This window comes from Passer domesticus, chromosome 8 (assembly GCF_036417665.1).
Source record: "Passer domesticus isolate bPasDom1 chromosome 8, bPasDom1.hap1, whole genome shotgun sequence".
Lineage (NCBI taxonomy): Eukaryota > Metazoa > Chordata > Aves > Passeriformes > Passeridae > Passer > Passer domesticus.
Genome location: NC_087481.1, coordinates 43,930,556 through 43,954,001, shown reverse-complemented (window position 1 = coordinate 43,954,001; position 23,446 = coordinate 43,930,556). Strand labels below are relative to the sequence as shown.

The 23,446-nt window shown below is 36.3% G+C and overlaps 1 protein-coding gene across 12 annotated transcripts in view; it reads left to right on the top strand.

The window, feature by feature from the left end:
• KNDC1 (kinase non-catalytic C-lobe domain containing 1) overlaps window positions 1–23,446 on the top strand; it is a 57,995-nt gene that overhangs the window by 9,009 nt on the left and 25,540 nt on the right. For 11 of the 12 annotated variants that reach the window (XR_010367452.1, XR_010367453.1, XR_010367454.1 and 8 more), the window contains exons 4-6: window positions 14,107–14,253; window positions 16,387–16,504; window positions 16,855–17,876. Coding sequence is in view for 4 of the 12 variants with exons in the window: in XM_064430960.1 (XP_064287030.1) it covers window positions 14,107–14,253; window positions 16,387–16,504; window positions 16,855–17,876 (1,287 nt within the window). In the remaining 8 variants the exon portion in view is untranslated. The remainder of the gene's footprint in view (window positions 1–14,106; window positions 14,254–16,386; window positions 16,505–16,854; window positions 17,877–23,446) is intronic. The other variant, XR_010367459.1, reaches the window with a different exon arrangement.

Genomic DNA, 23,446 nt, shown 5'->3' with positions numbered 1-23,446 from the left:
TCATTAGCCTCCCAAGTCAACCATCTCATTGCCTGCTACAGGAGCACTTGCTTGCTTAATATCCTTTTTCGTAATACACTATTTTTCTGGCATGTATTCTTAGATAATTCAAATGCTTTAATTAGCAACAAATTAATTCAAGGTATATTAAAAAAATCTAGTTCTTTATAGTTTGAAACAAATATCTTCTTCTTTTCAGTGTTATAGCCTTCATAGTCATGTTTATAGTTCTCTGTTTCTTGATGGGGGGAGGTGGGAAGGAGGAGGTGAAGTGAACCTTGGAAGTGTGAAGTACCACATGTTAAAAGAGAATGATAAGGCAGGAAGGGTGGTGGAATAGAATATGAAATATTCTATTGGTTGAATAACAAGTTCTATTAGCAGTAACCAATATTCTATTGGTTGAACAACCTTATTCTAAGGTTGAAGAGGCAAAAATTCGATTGTTGCTATGCTTTATTAATGTATTTACATATGCCAGCAGAGTTGTAGTGATTTTGTGCTCACTCTCCTCCTCATCCCCATGATGGTTTTTGGGGAGTCTTTCTTTCTGGAAAAGGATTGTTAAGAGGTGGCCTGCATTTCCTGTAAACTTGGCAACTGTAGAAGCCTTTATATTCAGATGTGGTTGAGGAAAATGAGATCCCAAAGGTGACTGGTTTTTGTTTCTTTCTTTTTGTTGTGCTTCTGAAGCTGTACTAAGGATTTTACATAAATATGTTCTTCATACCTTAACAAGCCTCCAAGACTTGACACAGAAATGCTTACAAGGTTTGCGGAATTATTTGCTCCTTTGGCCAAGTGATTTCCCCCAACCCTTTTTCCTTGCCTAGTAGTTGCTGAACTTGTCTGCATAAAGTAAATAGATCAAAGACCAAGGAGATGGAAGTAGGTGAAATAGGAACTTGGGAAGACTGTGATAATACTAAGTGACCTGAAATTTTAGTTCCATCTGATAGACAAAGCCATTGTATTCCTTTTGGATAAAAGACATCTGTGTATAGAACTGTTATTTAACTCTTCTCTTTCAGCAGCATGTACAGGCCTGCTAAGCCCCAGTGAATCCCAATACCAAGCACAGCACAATCAATTAAACATTCAGTGAAAGCTGTTTGAGTCAGGAGTGGCTCTGAACATTGACCCTTTTACTTCTTTTGCAAAGGTCAATGAAGATACATGAAGGTACACATTTGTGTGGAAGGAAGTCGACATGCTCTGCCTTGTCTCATGTGACGTGGGCTGAGTGCACTGATTTCTGTATGTTGCTGCTATCTCTTCATCTAGCAACTTGGGAAGCCTCCGAAAGCAGGGAGAGCAGGGCTATGACAGTGTCCTGTTGTTGGCCTCGGTTGTTTTCTACTGCCCACCCTAGAGCAATACACAAGGCAGAAAAGCAAGGGCTTTCCCCTGCATTAAGGCAGAAACATATTGTTTTACTCTGGGCTTTGTGTGCATTTGGTGAGCCATCTATGAGATTCAAACTATTTGTGGAACTTTCAAAGCTTTACCTCTTACCATGTGTACAGTTTGGTTGAATTTTTAAGTGCTTTAGTACCAGACCAACTTCTGCCAAGGATTCCCTGATGATCTCTGCTCATCTTTACTTTTGCAGATTCCAAGACCTCAAGTAGGTTAATGCTTATGTACTTGTTTCAAGGGTTTTGTAATACTGTAATCTTTCCAAGTTGGCCATTTCCTTCTTTCAAGTTCTTTCAAGGCCATTCCTTTCCTTCAAGTTTTTCTCTTTTCCAAAAGTATTTAGACTTTTGTGTATCCCCTTACCCCTATTATAACATTTTGCTACTGCAATAGTAGAATAGTAGTGCTTTGTATACATCTCCTGGCTCATTGTGATGTCTCAGTGTTATGAAGTTCTTTGATTACAATAAGCTGCCCTTTATACAGGGGTGTCAAGTGTCTTGTATTACTGCTTGCTCCTTCCTTGGTGATGACCTGACTTGGTTCTTCTTTGTTGGAGATTTGTAGCTGCTTGGTCTGCTTTGTTTAGAACAATGGCAAGTAATATTTATATTGAAACTGTCTGATTTCAATATAAAGAAAAAAAACCTGGTTTTGGAACTACTAATTATGTTCAGGATGATCTTTGATAGCTGTTACTCCAGTGTCTAAGTTTGGCTGATTTAAAATAGTTATGTCAGCCAGAGGTTTTGCTTGATTTGAGTGCAGCCTATTTTGTGGCTTCTAAAATGATTGCACACAATGAGATCTGTATGGCTACTGGATTACTTCTTTCCCTTAAAATCTTTTTTAAAAAATCCTTCAATTAAAGCTACAGTTATATCAACAAGAGATGTTTTGTTTCCTGCTTGGTGAATTACTGATCCAGACCTCTAATGGTATTGTGACTCCAGCCTAATTAGTTGCTAAACTTAGCTGGCACTCACAAGCACACAAGGGTAGTAGACGCAGGAAACAAATTGAAATGCATTACTGTCCTGGTGTCTGAAACAACACTGTTAAAGATGTCAGTTTCTAGTTGGAATTTCAAATAGCTAGAGGTCTAAAGCTTTGTCCAAATGACAATGCACAAGACTGAAGAGTAATTGATTTCGTGTGATTGGTTTTGGACATGTGCCTTCTTTCTTGACCTGCTCTCTATTTGTTAAGTAGGAATAATAGCACCAGCTTCACTTACTGTTGAGAGTTGAAAGGTGAAAGCTAGCCCTTCAGTTTCCCTATCAGGTGTGAAATAGACTTTTTAGAGAGAAACATGGTTAAGGAGGAATTAGCCGTGAAAGGGGCTTGTGGTACTGACAGTGAAATGCAGCTGAACTTTTCATGGTGACTTTAGTGCTGCCACAGTTCCATCCTGTGGGTTTGGAGGAAGGATTGCGGTTTCTGAGCATCTGAAGAAACCTTGAAGTCACTGTGTTACGAAGTGGTTGCAGTGGCATCGAGTAGGCCAGTTCTGGCTCCTCTTCCAGATGTTTACGTGGTTGCAGTACAAGGACAGAAAGGCAGCCAAGCAGGTACTGCTGGGCTCTAGGACAGCACTGAACTAAAACAGAGACTCTCCTACCTATCTGTTTATGTTTTGTTTTCTTTTTCCTCTGACTGCTCCTTACAGACTTCCATGACCATTGTAGTCAGTAAATGTACTGTTAAGAACTGGTGCTGAGAGAGAGAGAATAGGAGTTACGCTTTAGAGTTATGATCCATACTGTAACTGCCAATAAAAGGTGAATTTCTGTACAGTACACTTATTGTCATTTGCACTTCTTTTCTTAATGCAGATGCAGGCATGTGATGTAACTGTGCTCTGTAAGTTTTCAGATGACTGAAGCTTTCACTTGCCTGCATTGATGGAAATACCTCCATTTCTGCTTAGCCTGAATTTGCTATTGCAAGTATTGACCACGTCTTTGTTCTCACTGAATCTTGAGCTTAGAAGTCAGTTAGAGACATCTGGATTACAAAGACTAGCATTTAATTTTATCATTTTCTACTCATCATGCTGTAGAGAACAGCAAAGAATCTGGATTTTTTTTCAAAGACAGGAAGAGGCTAAGATGCAAAAATACATATTTGAGGCTCCTTTTATAATTTGCCCTGATTTTGCCTTCTAAATAGGAAGAACTTTAGCCTTTTTCCTGATGAAAATTGTTCCTATTTCATTTTCTTGCCCTGAGCAGTACAGTGTTAGACTTGTGAAATTTGACCAATGGGAGGCTCAACACGAATAGTTAAATATTGTTGAGTTCATTAATAGCCTTACTTCTATCACTACAATACAAGATTGCCTCAGGTTAAAAACATTGGCTGTCTCAAACCAGTTTCAAATAGCTATTTGTCTGCATCACAAAACTGCCATTGAGTCTCACACAGAGGTTCATTGATGTGGAACACCACATTTCTAAGATATGAGCTTTCAGGGAGATGAAGGAGCGATGTCCATCATGTGTGAGCTTGCATTTATAATCTTTTAATAATGTGGCTATTCAGTTTTGCTTGTTCTAGTGAACCTTTGTAATAGAAATCAGTGAATTTTCACTCTTGCCTATTTTTTTATCTAAGGGAGATTGGATAATACTTCTGTTAATGACTTATTTCAGTATTTGGAGGTGATAAGATGCAGTAGTTCAGAAGCCTTAGTGTGCAGCAGGATTAAAGCCTTCAGAAATTAAAAGAACTGAAAAAGTGATACAGAGTTAAATACTATCTCGAAGAGGAGGACGGGTTAGTGAAGGGAAAGAAAGTGAAGTTCACATTGCCTCTTTTTCTCATCTAGAGCTTGTTCTTGCTTTTATCTATCAGAACAGGAGTGGGGTGTGCTGATCTTTCACCTGTGAGAGAATCACAACTGGAAAAGGCTGAATGCTGTCACTATCTTTGTTACAATGTCATGACTGTCAACTTGCAGGTCTCAGTGGGCTGTAGTTGATTTATATTATATAAAAAAAAGTCAAAGTATTTCAGCAACCTTAAAAATAAACAAATGTACATGAAGTGTTAGAAACGCTGCAAATAGAAAAAATACAAAATAAAATGTTATTACATTGTTTTTGAATACTAAAGTATTAATATTCATGTAGCTTATTCCTATGATATGTGACAAGGCAGTTGGAGTGATAAATGCAATATACATACAAATATTTTATGTACATATAAATGCATGGGTTGAGGTTTCAAATGAAACATACTGTTTTGCAGAATAGATAAAGAAAGGTTCAGGGTATAGGGGTGTGTGTGTGTATATATATATATGTCTATGTCAGACCTACTGAAGAAAACTGAGCAGACAGTTTCATGCTGCAGTATTTCTCAATACCTGATCATTACTAACCTAGTGCTCATGTCTCAGCTGTTGGTCCTTCTCTAAATGTGAAAGCCTTCATCTTTCTCCCAAATCCAAACAGCAGACAGTATAAAGAAAGTCTTGTCTCTGTGATTTTGCTAGTCTTTTAAAGCTGTAGCTTTGAATACTGTGAGATTACCTCTATTGTTCTATTTTTCTTTAGCTCTCAGTGCAGGATGAAAAAAAGAAAACTTTTATATGTTCTCCTAGAGGGGTTTTTGGTTTTGTGTTTATCTGACAGGGGAAGCAAGTCTTTTGAAACACCTAGTGCCTTTTTTCTTCATTTCTGTTTCCCTTAGTTTCATGTAGCCTCCCCTTGAGACTAATTCTATCTAACAGCAGCAAGGCTTGTCATCAGCAAATGGTAACTTATCTCCTCCTGTAGTCTAAACCATTCAATCTTCTGAGTGTTATTTAAAGCTGTCTTTTTCTTCAGTGACAAAAATAAATTACTTTCATTTGTTACCTCTGCCTCTGCTGTGCTATAGAAGAGAAAATGGAATCTTCCTGTTCTTGCTTTTACATCACCATCCCAGTTAAGGTCCATTTCAGGAACTTAGGACTGAGCAAGCACCCTTTAGATGCTTTACACAAAGTTAACAATAGGAAGAATGAGGCCAATGGAATTTTTTTTTGCGTCAGACTTTTTTTTTCCCCTTTTAATTCATAGGCTGTCTTCAAGTTTATAATTTGGTTATCTCAAAAACCTACAGCTGGTTGCTTAGTCCTGAAGTTGGGGTTGCAGAGTTGTCATATTGGTCTTTGCCAGCAGACTTTTGGAGCGTATTGCCAATATTTCTACAGTTTTGCCCCTAAAGCTGAAACAACTTTTCAGAGTGACTTATTTTTATTGGAAAGTCTGTCTCCTAGGCAGAAAAATTTTGTTAGAAGAAAAATTATTGTATAGGTAACCTGGTCTATAAAAACATATAGAATTTTAGGTTTATTCCTTATTTGGCTTACAAGGGTCTTATAAGAAAGCATTATTTAATTTAAGATACATAATTTTTCCCCTAAGATTATTTCTGAAGATTATGTCCTGATGTACAAAAGAATTTTTAAATTATCTTAAGCGTTTTTGTTTGGAAAAGATTGGGAGTGAAGAGAGAACTTTGTGTTCTCTCTTAAAACAGGTGTTCTTTCTTGTTGGAATTTACTTTTTTGAAGCCTGAAGGGTTGTGTTGGATAAATTTGTGGAATAAATAATAAATTAATTTCCATTATGGGCAAAAAACTATGGCAAAGAGAAGAGATTGTTTTCTGTGTTATATATGCACCGTGTCATAAATCTCTGGGCTTCTTAATGCTAAAGATGCACAGATGTTTTGGATTTGTTGTTTGTCTCCAACCTCTTCCATGTACACTCATTAGTACTGATACTTTCTCAGCTATGGATGAAGTTTTCTTCTTTAGTCCTCATATCATTATGTGTCAGTTTATGGTGCTGCCCATTCAAACTCATTTCTTTGATGGATCCATCATCATACTGGTCTTACTTGCAGAACTTCATTTTCTCTGGTCCTTTCCACTTATTTCCATCATTTCCTCATTAGAATGGTTAACGATACTGTTGAAATGTAATCCCAAACCCTTAACATGGAATTATTCCTTATCATTACTTTTTATCAAAAGACTCCTCTTTCATTAATTTCATGTCTGTTTTATATGGATATTCAGGTCACTAAAAGATCATTGCTATTCTGGATCTGGATAATTTATATTCACTGAAACAATGGCAATTAATTTCTACCATTTGCAAAAACTGAATATAGGGCCATTTCACCACTGTATGAGAACATTTATAAATACCACTATTTCTGAAAGATTCAGGAAATTATTGACTTAGAAGTAGATGGTAGATGCCTTCCTAATCTTCAGGTAAAATTTCAAGACTAGTTCAGTTTCCACTGTGAATTAGATGGTTGTAAAGGATTAGGTTGCTGAGATTTAGTCAACAGAGCCTTCAGGATTGTGAACAAAATGGTTGTCACTCACCTGTCACCGTCCTTAGTTACAACATTTCAGGAAACCTCAGCAGAATAACTGCGGACATGCTTTTGAAACTGAGGATAGTGTCTCCTGGGAAATGTATTGAGTGTGACTTAAGTTTTCTTAGGTAACCTTGCATCATGTTGTGTATTGATCTCTTTGTATATGCATACTCCAGGATTCTTGAACTTTTTGGCCCTTTCACCAAGTTTAATTTTAAACAAACAAAATTAGGGGAAAAAACCCACCCAGATGAAAAAAAAAACCCATCAAAATCACAAGCCAACAAACAAACAAAAATCCCCAAACAAACAAACAAAAAAAAAAACCCAAAGCAAAGAAAGCCCCACAAAACAACCAAAAACCCCAACCAAATTTCTCCTTTCTCTCAACTGTAATAGTGCTTCTGTGCTTGAGTAGAGAAAGGTGCAAGGTTTACTTCTGCAGAAAACATTCCCCTGTGAAACAATCAAACTAAAACCATAACTAGTCTCAAATCAGCCCCCAGCCCTCCCTCACCAAGTGTTACATTCCTGTAATATACAATGAGAGCTACCTACCTTGGCTGCTTCTGTCACCTCCAGCTGTTCTGTTAAAATTGGTGTTTTGAATGTTGCCATAACAAGATATTATAGAGAGAAGTAAATACAGAAGTGTCTGACCAGCTTTTTACATTTTGCAGTTCATCTTATATATCATCCTGCTAGAGGAAAAAAAAAGGAAATCTACATAGGTTATTTTGTTAAGGAAGAGTTAACTGGTTATTGTACAGTAATGAATGTTTTACATGTCAGAGTCTGGATGTCATTGATTCACATCATGGTAAAAGAACTGGGATGCTATTCTTGTATATTGGCCCATAGTGTTCTTACCTGAAAGTGTTGCAATTCAGTTTTTTTACCTCCAAAATGTCTAATAAGTATCCCTCAATACAGAATGGTGTGAATGCATTACTCAGAGTGACAGACTTTACCAGTAGGCACCATCTCTTAGGTTTAAGATTAAAAGAATGTCAGGTTTTTTTTAATAACATACTTCAATACTATGACTAACATTTGCTGTAAAATAAAAAAAAATCCTGCACAGTTGAGAGAAGACAGAGCCAGTCTGCTCAGCATGCATATAACTGTTTCTCAGGCTTCCTTGTTTCTATGCCTACAGGGAATAAGTTGTGTTACCTTAATTAAGTGATAAATTAATTACCTATGGCAAGTAACTTAAAAGTAAGGAGGTTAATGGCTGATAAATCATGAGGAGAGCTGTGACATATGAAACTCCGTTTCAAAGGGAGTTTTTAAAAAATACCATTGTTCAGGAAGCTTTAAAGATAAATGTGAGTAACTTTTGCTATCTAGACCTCTGAGGTCTTCAGCAGGGTTTTTTTTTCAGCATTCTTCCTTACCTGTCATAATTATACTTATTCAGTCATGCAGAACAGGAGTCAATTGGTGTGCTACTCATCCGTATTGAGGTGCCTGATCTTCATGATTAAGGGAGCCTAAAAGTGGGATGGAAGTGTAAGAAACTTGTTCTTAATTTGTTTCTTCACTCTGCAAGTACATGAGTAATTTCCTACAAATAGCATGGTTTAAATTTGCTCAAGATTCAGAGCATGTTCATCTTCATGTGACTTCCAAGAGGAAAATGAATCTTTACCAGGGTAGCAGTCAATGGCTTAAGATACATCTGTCATTAGTACAGTAGTTAAAGTTACAACAGCTTTTTGAAACTGTATTCAGGTCCATTTGAAAAATTTGTATTTTTTTTTTCTTCATTTCTGGGTATAGCTCTGAATTGACAGTATTTCTTTGCAAAGTGATCACTACTATAGATGCTGGCAAATTGCTCTATAGACAATAATCAATAGAGCCATATCTGTTGCTGTTAAAATAATGTTTTCAGGTAGCACAGAGACTGTTGTAAATGTGTCTTATAATTTTTTTTTTTTTTTAATCTCCTTTGAAAGAAGACCTGAAAACAAACCCCTGAGGTTAGTCAAAAAGTATGGAAAAAAAAACTTTTAAAAGTTTTTTACAAAAGAATGAAAACCTGATATTTTTAAAATCTCTCAAAACACAGGAACGCTACCCAAAGTCTGCAGTGTTTGCAAATGAATAAGATATACAAAAGAGTTTTTCAAAGAAAGCTATAGCCAAAAAGCTATGTAATTTTTTTGAACATGTTTTAATCTTGTTGGACCTTCAGTAGGTTCATACATTGCAACTCTTTTTTATGGAGAATTATCAAAAATTTGGCTCAATTAAGAGTGTCAGAATAGACTAGTGACCAACCTGGCAAAATTAGCAATAACATGAATTTCCAGGACCAGATGGTGAAACAGCATTTGTAAAAGAAACATTCAAGTATTACTTCAAGTAATACTCTTTAGCCTGGAAAACAATGCCGTGAGGGAAAAGCTCTGCTGGAAATCTGTGAGGTGTGCTGTGACAGTAGCCATGTAGTGAGTGTCAGCTCTCAGAAATTAAGAAGTGGGTGGCAACAATGAGATGTACATGGGTGAATTCAAACAAAATACTGTCTTTTTATGCTGTAAAATGTGGAAATTCTTGCTGCAAAACATAGATGCAAAAGGGTTGCATGTGGCTAACGCTTAGATAATTCCATGGAAATAAAACAGTTGGTATGAACTGTTACAAACAAGAAGCCTGCAACTATAAAACTGAGGTTAGGTTGATTTCCCAAGTAGTGTTTCTCAGTTCAAATGTGATGATACAGAGGTCAACAGAACCAGTAAAATGCAGGGACTAGGTAACAAAGCCTTGCTGATGCCTTGTTGTATAAACTGATGACCTGATGTGTGCCTAACATATACAAACTTAAAAGCTTTCACTTACTTTTGTTAGGTTAGTTAAAAGACACTTTGAGAGTTAAAATACCTGCAGACTTTGACCGTGAGAAAATCTGACCTGTAGATGCATTTTGGGCCAATTTTTTAGAAATCTTTTGGGGAATAAGTTTTTTCAGACAAGGTTGACTGTAGTTAGAAGGGACAAACAAATTCCAATATTTGTTAACCACTTCAAGCTGGACTGTATGTTTTGTGAATAGTCTACAGTGGCTGAACACTTCTAGCATGCTCTGCAGACTAATTATCAAGGTATCCAGAGTGGCAAATGAACATAAAGCTAATTTTTAATACAACACCTTCCACTAATTACAATTATGCAGAAAGGCATTTAGTCCATTTGTAATGAAGGAAAGTACTGAAAATAATAGACCTTTTTCCCTTTCATTTTCTCACTAAGGAATATTACTGACTTTCTTTTGCATAAAAATAGTGTATTTTAGAGTGACTACATAGGAAAATGACATAGGTAAATATTAAATGTTTTCTCCCAACAGTAATTTTCTCAAGCACTACTTTGAATTTCTTTATAAAACTTCGAGGTTTAAAGCTTCACACTGAAGCTTTCTTTTATGGAACCCTTAAATGCTTTGAATTGTGAAAGGGTGGAAGTAGCTATATGTGTGCAATCTCAATAAAAAAGAGAAAAATATGGAAAAATAGGGGTCAGATAAGAATGTCAAAACCAATTACCAATTTCTATAACTTGTCATTTAGTCAGAAATATTTTTCAGGAAGTATTAGTTGTATTATGGCCTGTCTTTTTCAGTTCTTTGGAAGACCTACAATTCTGAACTTAGTGAAATCTCAATACAGAATATAAATGGCCATTATTCATAATTGCTACATGCTTGTGCAGTCACTATTCAAAAGCTCTTTTGTCAGCTTTTTCCTGTAGTGTTTGTCTGCAGAAGAGAGTTTCTGGAGAGGTTCAGTTGTTTAGCCCTGTCAAGCAGTAATACAACAACGCCTCTGTCACGCTTCCTGTGTAGACTTGGAGCCTTTACTTCATCTCCTGATCTTTTGATTGGCAGATTTTAAAATTAGAGCAGATCATTATTGTTCTCTGATTTCACTTCCTGTAGTGTTAAATGATTATAAAATTACATGCAGCAAAGCAAGTAGCTTTTAAGTAGAACTTGCAGAAGCCTTTTGGAATATATTCCAATCATGATATAGAATAATAACATTATGGTAGAAGCTTTCCTTGCCCTTGGTAAGTGCTTCCAGTACTTAGCCTGATCATTTTTTTAAAATGTCGTATCTTCACCTTTTGAATTACCCTTTTGGGGTGTTTTGTCTTCTTACGCCTTTTTGTCTTGGAAACCACTCTAGTATTAAAAGTTACTTTGATTTGAAGCTACTTGCATGATCATGACCTTCAAATTTTTCTCTGAAATACATGAGTTCACTTGTTTTGGCATGTTGCTGAAAGAAGGACTTGTATTACCTCAAATCATAATTACTCTCTGCAAACATTTTTTTTTTTTGTGTTGCCATTGGGATTCTTAAAATGCACATTATTTCCATAATGGCCTTCCCACTAATGCATACCATAATGGTTTACCTACAATTCTTGTTATGTTTGCTGGCTTTGGGCTAGTAGGATATGTACTCTCTAGGACCAAATCTGGAGAGCTGGTTTCCTAATGTTACTTCCTCCCTTTTCTCCCATCTTTTTTGAAGCTGACGCTGTGGTGCAGTCTTGCTGGCATGGTCTATATATTTTTGTAACAAGTGGCATTTAGTCTTTAACTCCTGAGCCTCCTTAGGAATTTTGAAAAGATTGCTTTGGGTTTGTTTGGTTTTTCCTTTGGATCTCTCTAGAAATGCATGCTATTTATCAGCCATTAAATTATTACCCTGTAATGAAAAATGCTTGCAATTTAAAAATCCTTATCTACATTTAAAACAAGTGTGTGTGAGGGGTTTTCTTGGGGGGAGTGTTATGTTGGATTTTGGTTTTGTTTCTTTTTGTAGTAATGGTTTTGTTTGGGTTTTTTTTTCAGAAAATAAGGAAAAAAAGCCCTCTTAATTATTCAATAAAATTCCAAATGGTCAGTTCAGTCCCAAAGAAAAGTTTTTTGCCACCCTCTCTTATTTTTTACTCTCCGTAGAGCAGACAGTCTTTAGCTTGCTTGTGAAATTGTTTTCATTGTGAGCAGTCACTTCTAGTAAGCATTAGGTATTTCATACTTAAGAATTTGCTTTATTTATTGCATATACACATCTTGCTCTTCTTTCCCAGGAAGTGAAATTTTCTTCCTAAGCCCAGCTGTGCAGTTAAGTGGAAGCTTTTTGATGCATTAACTTGGGGAACGCCCCACCTAGTGGATGATTGTAAATGCATTTTCTCATTGCTCCATTAGGACACAAGGTTACGTTGGATTACTTTAAATATTGCCCTTGTTTACTGCCAGCTCAGGAAATTGATTAAATAGCTGGGTTTTCTTTCCCCTTTTACTTGTGGGCATGGTGGTGGTGTTTGGGGAGCTGGAAGAAGGGAAAGGTAAAAGAGGGATTTACATGGAAGAAAGTTTCGAGTTGAAAAAGGTGTCCACATTCCCTGTAAATGTTTTAACACAGAAATTAGTTACAAACTATGATGCTTAAAATGGCCATCTGCAAAACTAGTTTTCCTGCGTGTCAGAGGAAAGGAAGTGCCTTAACAGAGCAACTTTTTGTGTGTTGGGAAAAAAAGATCTTACTTCAGTTTTTTTCCATCACCTTGCTAATGGACTATTTGTTCAGGCTTCGTAGTTTTGTATCCTTTTACCAACATGGGACGTTTTGTCTTACGAAAAAAAAAAAAAATCATTCTGGTCTGCCGAGGGTGTGGTTCAGTCGGGCTGCTGCCACTGAGTGGGTTATGGTAGTTTATGTGGCACAGGGAGCGGGGCCAGGAGGAAAGTAACCCTTACTTTTGGAATAGATGAACAGCCTTCATTCTTCTGCTAAGTCAAAATAAAAATCATAACAGTTCCTGTCTTAGTTCCTCTGAGATTCTCAAAACTCTTCAGTTACCTCTTCTGCTTCATGATGAAGCTGTATAACAGTGAGGAACTTGAGACTGAAATTACTGCTTTGGAAAAAAAAAAATCTTTTCTATCTAGATCAGATGGCATATAGTCTGCTTTTCTGACACTTGTCCTAATCTTGATGTGTCCCAAAGCTTTGGAGCCAGCAACCAGCACTGGTTTATGTGTTCTTGGTTTGGGGATGGCATGGAGAGGAGAGGGGAAGAGAGGAATTCTCTGCAGTCTCACATACACAGCTCTTCCTGATAGGTGGTGTTACACTTCCGTTCATGGAGGTGTCCTGCTTCACTAAAAAGTAAATCTGAAAGCACACCTGTGGAAAAAGTATAATTCATACAATTTAGAGACAAAAACACACCTAAATGATAAAGTTAGGAGTGGGTGGAGAAAGAAAATTACTTTTGACCTTCAAGTCAGTCTTCTTTCTAAGATAAGAGATAGTACAGTATGTAGCAAAGGCATTAAAACCAATTTAATGTACAGCCACATTATTTTATTTATGTATGTATCTGTAAACCTCAGAGGGCAGTGTTCAGTACATTTGAATTCCTGGCTATGCTGCACCATTGAAATGTTTATCCAAACTTGCACTTATATTTGCTTATAAATTTTACATATTTTGTAAATATGTTCTATGAATGGAATATAAAATACAGGCCATCATGGATAAAATACCATTGCTTAAGCAGATCTGAAAAAGTATTTTTAATATTTTTTTTCTTTTTTGTTTTTTCCCCAAGAAGCAAGATACTTCTAAAATTAAGATGTAGCTGTGTTGTGTGGGAAACCTACTGCATTAGCACTAGATTTTAAAAAGTTACTGGTTCACCTAACCCTAATCCATCACGAGGATGTGGGCTTTGAGAGAAGCAGAGGTGGAAAACATGGAGTATTTTTAAAAACTCTTTCATAAGTGTCTTCAGTGACAAGTGGTATTATGCTGTATTTTCTCTGCTCTTTTATGCTTGATAGCACTCATAAAATATTGCTATATAGAAAAGGGGTTTTTTCAAATAAATATTCTGTTTCACTGCCAAGAGGAATGTCACTTCAATCTCCCTTCAATCAAACTTTTTAGCATGCTTCTAACTTAAACACAGGGTTCTCAGTTTTATATTAAATTGTAGCCTGGTGTAATACTTGTAATGCTGATTACTGATGAGGGGAAAAAAGAGTCCTAATTGTACCCCACAAGATTTCTTTTTGTTTGCAGCAAGTATATTCCCCAAAGCAAGTCTGAAGCTGGTTTTGTTCATCATGTTTAAATTAAACCACCTTTCTGGTAAACTGTTACCTTAACTTTGAAAATAGTTTAAGCTTGTATGATCTTGAAGCTTTTGTGACAGGAGGGAAAGAGTTGGTAATATATTTAATGTCTCTTTTTTAAATTCATGTAGGCACACATCTATTCTTTGGGTGCAACACTGAAAGCAGCAATAGAATATATTCTAGAACCTGAGACAGAATCAGAATTTGGACAAGATCTGCACACTCTACTGGAGCAAATGCAAGAAGAGAATCCTGAAAATAGGCCGGATATTGAGGTAAAATAGCCCTATTTTTTGTTTTTTTGGTTTTTTGTTTTAAAAAAAAGGTGATACTAATATTTCTGTATGTGTGCTCATTAATCTCTATTTATCTCATTAATCTCTGTAATTATGAAGATGGTCTTGATAAGCAGTATCCTCAGGTTTTGCAGGGAAGCTGAAGTCTTCCCCGACTCTGCAGAAATTCATCCTTTTTCCCACTGTAATGGATATACAAAACCTGAAAAGTAGATGTAGATGTTCAACAGTGCTTGAATTTTTAAGAAGATTGCGTGAATACACTGTATCTAAATTTTCTCATTAACTGTTTTCTTCCCATATAATATTTGGTTTACAGAGAGACAGAGTGTCATTACAAATAAAAGCACGGGCATTATGCTGTGAGATCTGTGTAATTATTGGGTTGCATTTAAGAAGGGAGTGTAGGGACCCTGCCCCAGGAAGCCTCTGTTCCTTGGCATGTTCAGAGCAGTATTCAAACCATTACTACTAAATAGTTTTTCTCTAAATACATAAAGGCTTAGATATCTTTATTGGATTTTGTTTTTTATTCCACTTAGCCTCTTATTTTACCTTTAGCAGTTAGAAGCTAAGAGAATTTACATTCTAAATGTTGGTCACCTGATGGAGTTATTTGACATTAATGTGAAAAAGTTTAATGTTTTTGCAGACTGTGAGAATCTAACCAGAGAGTAACAGTTGTGCAATGTGACTTTTCTTGGATTCAGTTCTTCTACTTCAGAATAGTGCTATCTACTTTTTTTTTTGGTGGGGGTGGGGGCAGGGCAGTGGGGTGGGGAGGGCATGGGTGTTTCATTTTCCTGAACTGATAATGTATATTCTAAATGTTATAGCACCTATGATCAATACTTTGCAAAAAGAGTGCTGCAACAGAAGAATTAACAGATTCATTTTTTATAAAGTAAAAATACTGGCTCCCTGACTGAGGACTGCCCAGGCAGAAGACCATATCAGAAGACAATATGGAGCCTGCTTGGTCAGCTGCTCTATTTCTATTCATTTACTGTTAAGTTGTCAAAGGTGGGATTCTATAGCACTCCGTCATTTCTGAGTGGTCTGTAGACCCTGAAAGCTGTTGCTGACTATTGAAATCATCAAAAAATAATTGGTCTTGGGTAATACATAAAGGGTCACTTTGTGAGTATGTTCTTTCTGTTCTTTATTCACTGGACACTTCCTTGGGTGAACAGAGTTGTGGGAGCTATTTGGAGGGAAATCCCCTAGACTTTTCAAGGTATTTTGCTAGACTTCAGCCCAGCTAGATATCTGTCTCCCTTTTTTCTGTCCTTCCTTAATCCCATATGTGAACCAACAGGGCCAATTTCTTCCTTCCATGCACAACAGCAGAGGAGCAGTTGAGTGGAAACTGCTGAATGGAGAAGTGAGAGCATCTCCTAACAGTTGAATGAGGTCTCACCAGTGTTTATCTAGGAATAGTTACTGAGGAAATGGTGGGATGTATTTGGAAAGGCAGCTGTCTTCTACAGCCTGCCCAAAGGGGCAGGTTTTTAAATGTGTGAATATCTGTAGTTAATTATGTGTGAGATCAGTGCTAATGCCATCAAATGGTGCCCAGGCTGCAGATTAGAGATATGAAGTGCGGTTACTTTTTGTGATCTGATAATGATTGCCTTTTCTTACTGGGAATATTGCTTTTTAAATAATTGTATTTTGCAGTTTTAAAAAGATTCAGCATTTAATTTTTATGTAATTTCAGTAATAAAAACATTAATCATCCTGCCTGTGTCACTGAATTCAAGCAAAGCATTGGCTGTTTAAAAAAGTAATCAGCACTCTAGCTTTTGTATTTTCACTATGTTATTCATAATGGATAACATTTAAGATAATTTTTATCTGTTGTTCTTGATGTTCTAACTGTAGGCTAAAACTTGAATTGTATTAAATGGCTTCATAATAGCCCATGGTAAAAACAAGAAATTAATTTAACCACATAATAGAAACACACGGTATAAAGAATTGGAAAAGAAAGACTTCCACTGTAGCATCATACAAATTCAGATGTACTGTGGGAGTTAACATCATTCGTGTTAGTCAAAATTCACGAATCTATTCATTATTAAATAAGTATTTAACATTCTTTTTCTCTAGAGCATTTTGTCATTATGTGAAGAAAAAATGAAGATTGCTTCATCAAGTAATATTTGTCGAAGCTTGTCTGCTGTTGGAAGAAGAGTTCTTTCAATTGAATCATTTGGTGCTCCTCAAGGTAACAGTAAAATGTATTTAGTCTAAAACTTTAGATTGCCTGACATATCTAATGATTTTTCAAAGACTGTTTGTGTGATCTCCTGTTGTAAGTTCCTTTCTAGATTACAACAAATCATTATTTAATAGTTGTAGATTGGTGATGGGGAAGCAGGGACACGCAACTCTTAATTAACATAATATGTTTGAAGTGTCCCTTATGATTCAAAGTAATTTGTTCAGAAATTGAGAATTTGTGTAACATACTAAAGATATGTAGCAGCAATGGCAGTAAAAGTAATATAAAGATTTACAAGAAGAGATTAGGAGGTTTAATACACATTTAATACAAGCGTCTGTTTTTGTATCTAGATGTCTGTGATAACATGTGGAAGGGAAGAATGTGTCAGAGGAGTTTGGGATCTAAATTATATTCAAATGAGAAAAACAACATTGCAGGTGATTCGTCTGCAGTGGAAGAGGTGACGACTGCCTGTCATAACAACTCTTCTGTAGTTACCATGGTGACTGGCAGAGAAAGTGGTTTAAAGGAAATGCAAATTGATCTGAATAATGAGAAAACTCAACATTCACAACTTGCAACTCAAACTGAAAAGAGCAAAGAAGAGGACAAACACACAGTGTATACTGACAGTTTTGCTAGTGTTGCTTTGGATATAAAATCATGTGTTATTGACCTGGAGAGAGATTGCCTTTTTAAGAAAGGTTCTTTGAGAAAAATGAAAACCTTTCCAAAGCTATCCCTTGAACTTGCAGATACAAATAACTTTTTTACTTCTGTAACCAACAGTGGACCACTAGATAGGAAAAATCACTTTATAACACAAGAGTCACTACCTCTAGACAATAATAATGAGGTTGCTTTTTCAAAGGGGAATCTCAATTCGTTTGCTGTCAGTAGTCCACCAGAAATAGAATCAAAGAATCACCAAGTTGATGATCATCATTTAGAAGCACCATGTGTATGCACACAAGTGTCTGGCTTGAATCTAGAAGAACATGTGCCACTTATCAATGGGAAAAAGATAGGTTTTTCTTCATTTGATCACAAAGAAGACTCTTCTGGTGCTACCTCTGAAGTGCTAAAACCAGCTGATATGCTGAAAGGCCCAAATCAGTCAATTACTGGAGCAAAAATGCTAGACAACTACATGGTGTTGGAAGACTGTTCTGAAACTTTTCAAGGGTCAAATGAAAATTATGTACCACATTTTAACAAGATGGATTCAGTATTAACAACAAAACCCAGTGGGAACAGACATGGATCAAACCTAATTAGGCCACCAGAATTAAGCAACGGTGTAATGAGTGCAAACAATAATGAAGATAATCTTTGTGGAGGCAGAGGTTCAGAAATCAAAAGTAATGAGCAGGTAGTAAAAATAAAGTCTTCATTATATAGTTGCTGTAGTCACTTATGTGGAGATGAGATGACTTAAATAATGTGTGATTTCTTTCCCCCTTGTCCACTTTAGCATCCCAGAAAATGGAATTTTGCAAGTCTGCACACTTTAAGCGTTAATATTGGAAACACAGTGATCCTTTTTTCTTCTAAAATTAAAAAGTAAAGTGCTACTGTGAAATTTATGCTGCTGCAGAATCAACTTCCATTTAATTTTTTTTTTACAAATGGAGTCTACTCGCTGGTGTGTTAGAGCAGCATTCCGTAATAGCTGATGGCATTTGTAAGAGAACAACCAAAGCATACATGTATTTTTAACTCTTTATGTTACTGTCAATGCATAAATTTCACTACCTTGCAGTGAGCCTCCCAGGTGCTTATGAAAATTGCAGAATTCCTGACTGTAAACCTGTCCTCACTGAAATCAGTGGCAATATCCCATCAGCTTCAGGGGGATAGAGTCCACATTTTTTTTAATCTTCCATGTACTTTTAAGTTTTTGGAAATTGTACATATGCTATATTCGTTCTGTGTTCTTAAATTGCTGTCTCTGTTTGTTATGTATGTTTCACTATAGAATTTAAATATGTGCACAATATGATGGATATGTTGTCTCATGCATTAAGTCTTTATAAATAGCCAAGTAACAGAGGGAGAATCTACCAGAGTTTGTTGATAGATAATTGTAATATGGTCTCTTCTCTGCTCAAATTGCATATCTCAGGGTGGACAAGTTTGGTCTCTGACTAGATGGTTGTCTTTTGTGCCACACTCAGAGGTGTAAACAATTCCTGTGGTAGGAGAGCTGCTGGCTAAAACTGCAGGGTTGTTTATCCTTCTCCTGCTTTGTTAGGGCAGGATAAAAATGAGCAGCACAAACTTCGCACATTTTGTTTCCAGAAATTATTCTTAGGTGAAGTTGTTGGGTTTTTTCCTTGCTTGTCTACTGGCAAGTCAGCCTTGTTCTTGCCTACCAGCCCATCTTCCAACTATCCCATAGCGTGGCACTTAGGGTTATATTCAGTCTCTGTCCTTCCCTCTTTTCACCTTGCCCAATCACCTCCTTTGAAACACTAACCTAGAATTATCAGGTGTGAGCCTTTGGTTCATCGTAGCTCAAAAACTAGAGCAAATTGAAGAATGTCCCTTTTTCCCTTTCCTGTCTCTTTTCCCTCAACAGGTGTGCTTATTAAATTCATAGTTCAGGAGGATAGTTAATGTGAATAAGTACCACGTGGCGTGGTTTTGCCTTCGGAGGGGGTTGTTCACTGTATGCGTATTGAATCCTTTATTTAGGTTTTAAACTGTAAGTGCATTCTTAAGACTCTGAGAAATAATCCATCTATTGTAGACACATCCTTTTTTTTTTTTCTCTATTTCTGCCATCATTTATGAATGTAAGTTGAGTGTAGTGATAGGGGTTCTTTTTTAAGGTGGAAAAAATGTTGAAATTAGACCTATATTCTGTCCTTACCAGATTACTAGGGCAAAAGTTTAAGTCTGGATGCATGAAGGTAGTTGTAAGAAAAATCTGCTCCAGAATTATAGTTTTCCAAAATTCTTGCGTGGAATTAAAAGCTGTAACAAATCTTATTTGCTTTTTTTGCAGCAGCACTTGAGACTGACACACAGAAAACTAAACTAAAACATATTTTCATCTTATTCTGCTATTCTTCTAAAGTATTCTTTTTCTTCAAATATTTAATCATCGATTTAAATAAAGTGTCCTTTCAGTCTAAACAGAATTTCATTCTTGCAAACAAGTAGGCTCTTACTAACAGTGATGTTATCCTGCTCCCACTGAACTCACAGGACAATCACTGTGAATTAGAAAAGGTAACTCTTGTTCCAGCTACCCTAATAAGCAGTGTTGTAATACATAGCATCTGAAATGAAGACAGCAGGGTAGTGGTTCTTTGTTATATCAGAGGTTTATGGCTGTCTTTTCAATAGAAGAAACACTTGATAGACTCACACTCTACATTCTCTTTTTTAGTAAGTGACTCCAGAAAATGTTCAGGTCCTGCCACAGAAAAATGTGCTATTTAGAAAAATCTTTTTGGTCTCAAACAAAAAAAGCAAATATAAGAAAATGTTCTTTGAGTATTTAACTGCTGTAGGGAAAAAAAACCCCTTTAAGTGTATTAACACCTAGACTTCTGAAATGGCTTCCTGAAATGCTGAATTTCTAGCCTTGTAATCCTGTGTTTTCTGAAGGAAGGTCATTCATAATTAGTAGTCATTGAACTGTATAGCAGACTTTATTGTGAGTCTTCTTAGAGAAATGCAGTGGGTTAATGTTGTCATCTTCATTTTTTCTTTTTGAAAAGAGATTTTATTGCTTGGGCTTCCAAAATATAGCAGTTTTTGCCTCTGTGTTACCTCCTGACAACTAAAAAAAAAAAAAAAAAAAAGAAGTCATACTGTGCTATCCCTTACATGACAAAAGTATAACTGTTGTCTCTCTCAAGTTCCCATTAACCAGAATTTTACCAAATACCTTTTTTTTTTTTTTTTTTAAGAAAGCCTGAGGCTGAATTTGTTCATTTACTGCAAAAGCACAAGTGTGAAGCCTCAACTAATGTGATTTCTGCCTTGTGGGGTAAATAGAAAACACCTCAGAGTATTTGCAGTGCTGCCATTTTCTGAGTTCTCTGTGACAGATTGGCATGATTGCAGCAAGTGGAGCTTTTAGAATGGTGTCTCGAGCATTCCTTTCAATATTTCATGTTGTTTAGAGAAGGTGCAATACCAGCCCCATCCGGTTGAAGATCAACCTTGTCTACTCTGGAGAACAGACAGTTTTTCTTGCCTGTCAGTACTTCTCCAGTGGACAATATTTTTCTAATACTCAAACACTGCTTCTTATTGTTGTGTGCTTTACTGCTAGTAAGCATTACTAAAAATACTTGCTTGCTTTTGTCTGGCTACTGCAATGTATCTTGTGAGGGTTTTCCTAATAATTTTTATAGTTTTGCATGCCATAAATAAATATTTTTCACTTCAAGTATGAGTGGGGATCTTTTATTTCTCTAACCAGTTTCATTCCAATCAGGTGTGTCTCATCTCTAATCCTTTTAAATGTTTCTCTGTGATTTAAATGCTATGGCCTTTACTTGGGAAGGGTTAATGGAAACCTGGCAAATGCAAGTTTGTTTTCTGTCGGTCATTCATACTCTGTCAAGCATGAGAGAAGTGAAAAGCCATGTAGCTAGAGGTTGACGCTTTAACACTGGGGAAATAACATGAAGGAAAGAAAAGTTGTCAGTTCCCAGAATAATACTTACTAAGAAAAGAATGATGAAAATCTTGCTTCGGCTATTTAAAACATGCCAGCATAATGTTCATAAAATAGATTTTGCATAGTTGGAATGCTTTACTAAATTTGGGGGTTACAATTCTGGTACCAACAATTAAGTAGAAGATCTGTTAAATGATCTTTGCAGCACTGCAAAAAACCCATTGCTTTTCCAACAAGTAAGGTTTGAAATGCAATCTTTGGGCAAAAACCAAAATGGCACCAGGATATAGATATAGGCAATAATGGCTCATTCGGCTTTTTTATATTTTCTGACAAAATTTCAATGCTGTGAAAACATTTTCTTACTTTAAAAAATCGGTAATATAATTTCTGTTATGAAAAGGTCTGGTTTAGAACATTAAAAAATTTGGAAAGAGACATTAGATTATAATTTTGTTTCCTCTTGGGTGCACTGATGATAATATATTAATGAATGTTTAATGGCATTATTAAAATAATGGTTTAAATGAAGTGGACTTACAAATGCTGAAGAGTTGTCTTGAGCTTGCTTTGCTAAAATATGTGAATAGATGGATAAGTAACAATGCATGCTACAGATGGTTTGACTGAAAGCATTTAATCCTACATTTTCCAGTGCCTCGGAATTTTTTTTCTTGGTGTTTGCATGGAGATTTTATTTTTAAATTTTGGGAAATAGTAATAGCCATGAATCAGAGACTTGCATGTTAAAATCCAAAACAGCCAAAGCTGAGACATGTCTATTTAAGGAGTTTTACACTTACATGTTTACTAAAACAAGGTTCAGTGGAGGTAGAACGTGCATCGTGTTAAAATACCTCAGAGGTGAGGTACCAGGAGCATTGCATTGAATATCTTTGTTTAAGGATGAGGCTTAAATCAAAGTTGTCTCATAACCATAGGTTGAGAAGTGTATTCTTTTTCCTTTGAAACTGTTTGAACCAAACTGCATGCATTTTTCACCACAAATGCAAATGTGTGATGAAACATGTCTTGTCATGTACCTTCACTACAGGGGGTAATTCTGCAAGGTGTTAGAGCACGAGTTAGAAGTCCCCAGCAAGTCTGAACCCTCAGTTTTCATCTGAAGTCTTCCACATTTCTCTTTCTGGTGGAGGAACGTGGGGATTTGGAATAATTAGGACACTAGAGGAATGACCTTCTCAGGTGTTTCTTTGAGAAATAAAATTGATAATGGTGAAGGTGAGGAGAGACATGAATTATAGTAAGAGACAATAGCAGTGCAGGTATTTATTAGCATGACAGAAGACCAACTAGCAAATAAATACCAGCTAACAATATTATATTTGAGGTTTCACATTTCTTTAGAATGATTGCCAGAAAAACAATGAGTATATGCATTCAAATTAAGTTCACCAAACTGTAACCAGACTTCATCCTTCTTTTTCCTGACTCAGTTTGTTTTGGCCATCCCATAGATGGCACTGATTCTCATTTATGCTAAGATTTGCTTTCACTACATACCTTTTTCTTCCAAAATAGAGTTTTTCTGGTGCCTCTTCATCCTCTGTTTTCTAATCTATCATTGACACTTCTGTCTTATCATAAACTTTTGCTGCTGCTCTTAGGATTTATTCCTACTCTCCTGCCATGCCTGAATTTCTTTCTGTCATTTCTTTCTTACTCTAAAGAGCTTGGATATCCCAGAGGTGATGAGAAATACTTTGCATCTTTCTGCAGTACAACAAACTTCAGTCTCCAGTTCAATGGAAGATTCTTCTTTCCCTGGCTAGCCATTCATCACCTTCTGCTGAAGTGAAGGATGATTTGTATATGCAGTAAAGGAAGTCAGTCTTTCTTTGCTGCAGCTTTTAGAGCCTTTAAAGACATAAACTTCAAGAGGAGGAATTCTCTTACAGAGAAACATGTGGCACTAGTGTGTACTTACTAAAAGAAAATTCCTAAATCCCAAAGCCTTCTTAGTGTTTTAGTCAGTCTGAAATTTCTCTTATGGTTTCTCTTCTCTCATGTCAGCTGTGCAGGGTTAATTTGAAGGTTTGAATGCTCATTTCTTTGTAAAGTGTCTGTGAGCAAAGACACTTGAGGCACATGAGAATCACAGTGCTCTGGAGTGGGAAACAGTGCTGCTCAGGGATAGTAATCTATCAACAGTATGAAGCTCTATCCTATATGCTTTCTAGACTAATTCATTCTTTTGACTGTCTGTCCTTTTCCTTCCTGCTGTGTGATTGATGGCTTTTTATCGGACCGTTCAAGAGCTTACTTTTCTAGATACAGTA